The sequence below is a fragment of the Henckelia pumila genome, chromosome 1 (genome assembly GCF_033568475.1).
Source record: "Henckelia pumila isolate YLH828 chromosome 1, ASM3356847v2, whole genome shotgun sequence".
In the NCBI taxonomy this organism is placed as follows: domain Eukaryota; kingdom Viridiplantae; phylum Streptophyta; class Magnoliopsida; order Lamiales; family Gesneriaceae; genus Henckelia; species Henckelia pumila.
Window position 1 is genome coordinate 53,887,096 of NC_133120.1, and position 6,461 is coordinate 53,893,556.

The 6,461-nt window shown below is 36.8% G+C and overlaps 1 protein-coding gene across 1 annotated transcript; it reads left to right on the forward strand.

The window, feature by feature from the left end:
- Positions 1-2,906: 2,906 nt before the first annotated feature.
- LOC140862765 (uncharacterized) lies at positions 2,907-4,873 on the forward strand. Its single transcript, XM_073265801.1, has 6 exons — positions 2,907-3,134; positions 3,216-3,345; positions 3,406-3,530; positions 3,603-3,666; positions 3,718-3,957; positions 4,782-4,873. Exons 1-6 carry the CDS (start codon positions 2,907-2,909, stop codon positions 4,871-4,873), a joined length of 879 nt encoding a protein of 292 aa, XP_073121902.1.
- Positions 4,874-6,461: the final 1,588 nt, after the last annotated feature.

A 6,461-nucleotide genomic window follows, 5' to 3' on the forward strand; every position in this document is an offset into this window, starting at 1 on the left:
TTTTGGGATTTTGATTCGTTTGAATTGTTGAACCTTTAGCAGTTGGGTTTGATTGTCGTTGTTGATCTTCTTTTGCCTCCGTACAGATTCGTTTGAAGTTTGTTGAGCCCAGAGTTAGCAGAAGTCGATCGTCGAAGAGTTAGACGAAGAGCGGTAAAGAGTTTTTACCTTGAGCATTTGTTTTAGTGTTTGAAGCTTTTGAATCGAAAGGTACAAGCAGACATCGTTTAAGCGGGATAGAACACTCAAGACAGATGGTTCTTGAGTTTCCCTTAAATCACATACTTGCATCAATACTTGTTTTAGAATGGGGAACTTGTATTTTGTTGATTTAACTCTTGTTATTAATTGAATTATGGTTTAATGCCTTGCGTTTCTATATGCATTCATCTCGAGCCTAAATCTTTGATTTCATCGGGCTATAAGGCTCTTTTTGTTTAGACTTTTTGGGGGCTATATTGTGAATGGCCTGGGTTGTAGAAGTTCACCTAGTGTCAGCATACTCCTTATAGTCGCACCAAATTCTAGAGGATGGAGATACGGGGCACTGATAGTCATGTTTGTGTTGCTTATTTTAATATCGTTTAGTTGTTGTTTTGCATGCATTTACATGTTGTAATTGTAATTTAGAATTTTGTTCTTATTTTATTTATCATGTATGCATAACATACTTCCGGATTTATTGTGTAGTACGTCGCATTTTACTGGAAAAAAGAGAAATTAAATAACAAAAGAAGAAGATGCGCAACAAGAGAGGAAAAGATGGAAAAGCTATTGCGCAAGAGAAGAATTACGGAGCAGCAATGATCCAAAAATCATTTTTATTATAGATAGCTTCAAATCCAATCTTCGCCATTCAGAATAAAATTCAAGATGTATTGAAGCTGCTGTCCAAATTTCAGCTCAATCTGACGGCTAGATCTCCGGATATGAATTTTTCAAAATCGCTGCTCGCTAGGAAAAAAGTTGCTCGCTCGATCTGCAACATCTTGCCGATCGAGCGGCCGCTGTATTTGCAAAACAGTAGGTTCAAAAATTTTTGCTCGCTTGATCTGAAACATCTTGCCGATCGAGCGAGAGGTGCTGTTCGGAAAAAAATCTGTAATTTAGGAATTTTTATTTTTAAGGACTCTTGCCTTAATTAAAAGATATATCACGAATTTTAGAGTTTGGGGGCATCATTCTGAATCATCTTTGGACGGCTTGAAGCTTGAAGAAACATATTGGCGGCTAGGTTTTTCTTCTTTTTCTTAGATTTAAATTTCTTTCATGAATTTTGCTAGAAAATTCATGAATCGTTGTGGCTAAGTTTTAGTACTTGGTTGAGGAAGACGAACCCTTGAGTTATTTTATTTGTGAGATTCAAGTTTCAATTGTTTAATTCCAAATTGCGTATCAAGAGTTGTTTTGAATTGATTGTCATGCTTGTATGTGAGATTATAGGCCTGTGATTTCATTATAAAACTTATAGCTAAATTAGAATTCAAATCCGTAATTGTTTGAATCATCTAATTTGTGAAGCAACTATGATTAATATTTTCTGCTGTTGAATTTATTAAATCGTAGAAACAACAATTGACTAGATTAAATACAACCGCTGGTGTTTGTGTTGTCTAGCTTCATTAGTTTTACTTATTCGAATGCTACCGTGGATTTAAATCTAGATTGCTGTTATCGGGTTAATTTATGGGGTAAGGGTTAATTTAGAATGTTGTTTTCTAATTAACTAAAATTAAGGTGAAACGGGAATTAAATTTCCAATGATGAATATTCAATGTGAATTAATTATTTTTTTTAGGGAATCGATGATCGAATGAATAATTTCAAGGGTGTAGTCGACCGATACCAAGTCTCGTTAGTTTATTGATCTTTCTTATTTTAATTCTTGCATAGTAGTTAGTAAAATTCAAAAAATCCCCTTTTATTATTTAAGTATTTTAAGAACACTATATAAATTTCACTTTTCTCGTGGGAACGATCCCTACTCTCACTGCTACATAATTTGTTTATCTGATTGGAGTCGGGTAATTTGGGCGCGATATGACTAAGCGCTACCAAATTTTGGCGCCGTTGCCGGAGAACAGTGTTTAATTTATTTGTGTTCTTGTTTTTACTTTTATTTTTTTATTCTTTCCTAGTGCTTCTTGGGTTTGTTCATGCTTTCAGGTGACTATTTAGAAGAAGAATTTCCATACGACCCGGAGATAGAAAGAACTTTGCATAGACAAATGACAGAATCTCATAAGAGACTACAAGAGGACGAGCGTGTGGTTGAAGATCTGACAATAGCATTGACTGACAACACCAATCTGAGCTTGAGACAACTGGGCACTCCTGATTTGAACCAGCAGCCCTTATGTATTACTTTTCCTACTTTAGAAGCTAATGATTCTTTTGAATTAAAATCTGGGCTAATACATTTGTTACCTTCATTCAATGGTCTTGCAGGTGAGGATCCTCATAAGCATTTGATGGAATTCCATGTGATTTGCACGAGTATGAAATCCCATGGAGTCACAGAGGAGCAGATCCAATTGAGAGCCTTTCTTTTCTCTTTGAAGAGTGCTGCTAAGGATTGACTGTACTATTTACCCTCTGGATCCATCACCACCTGGACAGAGATGAAGAGGATCTTCTTAGAGAAATATTTCCCAGCTTCTAGAGCCGCGAACATCTGAAAGGAAATCTATGGAATCAAGCAATACTCCGGAGAATCACTGCATGAATACTGGGAGCGGTTCAAAAAGCTTGCTGCTAGTTGTCCGCAACATCAGATAAGTGAAAACCTGTTAATTCAATATTTCTATGAAGGTTTGTTGCCTCATGACAGGAGTATGCTAGATGTGGCCAGTGGAGGAGTTTTTGTGGACAAAACTCCAGTACAAGCAAGGAATTTGATCGAGAACATGGTTGCTAATTCTCAGCAATTTGGCGCAAACAGAAGTGATTCTGCACCCAAACAAGTCAATGAGGTAAATTTTTCTTCCCTTGAACAACGACTGATTGATTTGACGTCTCTTGTGCGTCAAATGGCTGTAGGAAATGGACAAAATATGAAGGTTTGTGGAATTTGCACTGCAAAGGGACATGCAACTGACATGTGTCCCACGCTTCAAGAAGGATCTAATGAGCAAGTTAATGCAGCAGGATGATTTCCAGGGCCACCATAGAGAAGTTATGATCCTTACTCGAACACGTACAATCCGGGTTGGAAGGATCATCCAAACCTCAGATACGGAAATCCTGCAATGAATCAGCCTGCACCTTCAGTGAATCAACCAAATAATCAAGCATTCAGGCCACAGTATCCTCCACAACCACAACGTCCTCAAATTCCAACGCAAGGTGAGTTTTTATAAAATATAGTTAAGGATCTTGCTACTAATACTGTCACTTTTCAACAAGAAACGAGAGCAAGTATCCAACACTTGAACACTCAGATGGGGAAGTTGGCTACCGCAATCAACAGGTTGGAGGCACTGAATTCTAACAGTCTGCCATCGCAGACAGTGGTGAATCCAAAGGAGAATGTGAGTGCAATCACATTGAGGAGTGGAAAAGAGTTGAAAGTTAGTCCATAAGTAGTGCAAGAACCAATTCAGAACAAAGATGTGGAGGAATTCAGACTGGAAGAGAATGAAATAATTCCAAAGGATGCGCCAAGAGGTAAGTTTCCTCCTTTTTCTGAGTATAAACCTATAGCCCCTTTTCCCTTAGCATTGAAAGAGTCTAGGAAAGATGATGGAATTAAGGGGTTGTATGAAGTGTTTCATAGATGTGAGGTAAATATTCCTTTGTTAGATGTTATCAAACAAGTATCTCGCTATGCTAAATTTTTAAAAGAGTTGTGTACTGTGAAGAGAAAACAAAAACTGAAGGGATGTCAGAAAGTTGAACTAGGAGAACAGGTTTCTGCCGTAATTCAAAGAAAGGTACCCACAAAATGCAAGGACCCAGGTATGTTCTCGATTCCTTGTAAAATAGAAGATGTTCAGCTTGACACAGCCATGCTAGATTTAGGAGCATCGATTAATGTTATGTCATACTCTGTTTATGCTTCCTTAAATCTTGGGCCTTTGACTGAAACTGCAATCGTTATTCAAATGGCTGATAGATCTACTATTTTCCCTAGAGGAGTGATAGAGGATGTTCTTGTGCAAGTTGGTAATTTGATTTTTCCTGCTGATTTCTATGTGCTTGATATGAAAAATAATGATTTGAATAGCCCAACTTTGCTCGAAAGACCATTTTTTAAAACATCAAAGTCTATCATAGATGTTGATAATGGTACTCTCACTATGGAATTTGATGGGAAAATTGTTAAGTTTAATATTTTTGATACCCTAAAAATTCCTAGTTGTGACAGTGTTGTTAATAATATTGATGTCAATGATCACTTGTCACACGAACATGAGAAAGATGTGAATGAGGGTAAGTTGAAAGAAATTATTGCACAACCTGCTAACAATTCTATTGTTGAAATTTTTATCTCTAATTTGCAGGCATCTAAAACTGAGCCGAAACTTCCTCCGGATCGATTAAAAGGAATCCCCAAGAAATCAAAGCAGAGGAAGCATGAGACGAAATTAACTGAACAATTTCTCAAGTGGGTGAAGGTGGTTAGAAAAACTAGATATGAACCACCATGAGCAAAAGAAACATGCAGTCGGGCCGACGACTGTAAAAAGAGGCGCTGACTGGGAGGCAACCCAGTGTTGTTTTCTTTTAATTAGTTTTTATTGTTCATTCTGTTTTTTGCATTTTATTTTTGTTGTTTTTAGTTTCCCGTATTCCGCCACCTCCGCAAACAAAGTTCCAATATGATTCTTCCGTGATGCTGTCAGACGTTGAAGAGGACAGTGCCAACACTTAAACCAGGGGAGTTTCGTTTTACATTTTTTGCATTGCATTGTGTTGAGTTGTTTGTTTGTGTTTTGTGTTTTGACGCATTGAGGGCAATGCTTCATTTAAGTGTGGGGGGATGTATTCATATTGTTGCATTTGTTTTGTTTTGTTATTGCATTGAGTTTGTGATTTGTTGTGTCGTTTTTCGTTTGTGTCGTATGCATAAGTAGGATGATGATTTTTAGCCTATGAAGATGGAAGTGAAAAAAAGAATGAAATTTTTGAAAAATTTTAACTCCTGATTGGACATGAGAAACCGTAGGTTGTTTGTTGAATATTCCAAGCACGCATGTTGAACCAGTAAAGTGTAGCGATGTATTAGATATTGTGGAGGTCTGTTGGACCATTGCACGACAATAGGTGTTTGTGGAACATGATAGTTCTTGAATTTTGATGATTTCTTTGATGTGGCAAATACTTTCTTGGGCGCACCTAAAATTTTTGGTTTTTAAGAAGAAAATTAATTTTTGGAAACCAATCAACTCCATCCGGGTTGCGAGCGAGATGTATGAAATTCTATTCATCTTGTTTTTGGCTAAGTATGCGGATTACATGGGGTTAATCTTTTGAAAAAAAAATAATATTTTGATTCCATCCGAGCTTGAAATATGAATGAAATTCTATTCATTATTTCATAGCTAAGTTTGCGGACCTAATGGGATTGTAGTTCCATACGGGCTATAGACGAGGGGATTGAAATTCGAATCCTATTTAGTTTTAGCTAAGTATGCGGGTAATTATTGGGACTTTTAAAATGTTGGGTGCAAAATCCAACGGTGCGTAATTATTCTTAAGGAAGTTGTGTTGTGTTGGAGGATTGTTGAGAGGAGAGTTCTGGATTGTGAGGCTTACACTGAATTGTTATAGGTCGGTGAACAGTTTTGAAGCTTTGTCTTTTGAAGTTGCATGTAACTGGGGAAACATGACACACACACACGTTCGCATTTGACTGAAGGTGTATCATTGATGATTGAGAGTAGCTATGAACTTGTTTTAGATGACAGTGTTTTTCTCTGAGGCTATGTTGTGTATGCTCATTCTTTCTTATGTACCTGTTTTGTTTCATTTTGTTTTGCATGACTTACTCGAGGGCGAGTAAGGATTAAGTGTGGGGGTATTTGATAGTCATGTTTGTGTTGCTTATTTTAATATCGTTTTATTGTTGTTTTGCATGCATTTACATGTTGTAATTTAGAATTTTGTTCTTATTTTATTTATCATGTATGCATAACATACTCCCGGATTTATTGTGTAGTACATCGCATTTTACTGGAAAAAAGAGAAATTAAAGAACAAAAGAAGAAGATGCGCAACAAGAGAGGAAAAGATGGAAAAGCTATTGCGCAAGAGAAGAATTACGGAGCAGCAATGATCCAAAAATCATTTTTAATTATAGATAGCTTCAAATCCAATATTCACCGTTCAGAATAAAATTCAAGATTTTTGAAGCTGCTGTCCAGATTTCAGCTCAATCCGACGGCTAGATCTAAGGATATGAATTTTTCAAAATCGCTGCTCGCTAGGAGAAAAGTTGCTCGCTCGATCTGCAACATCTT

Coding starts and splice junctions, on each gene's coding strand:
- LOC140862765 (XM_073265801.1), top strand. CDS start 2,907: ATGGTTGCTAATTCTCAGCAATTTGGCGCAAACAGAAGTGATTCTGCA. Junction 3,346..3,405: donor TCCTCAAATTCCAACGCAAG/GTGAGTTTTTAT, acceptor CTTTTCAACAAG/AAACGAGAGCAAGTATCCAA. Junction 3,531..3,602: donor TGGTGAATCCAAAGGAGAAT/GTGAGTGCAATC, acceptor GAACCAATTCAG/AACAAAGATGTGGAGGAATT.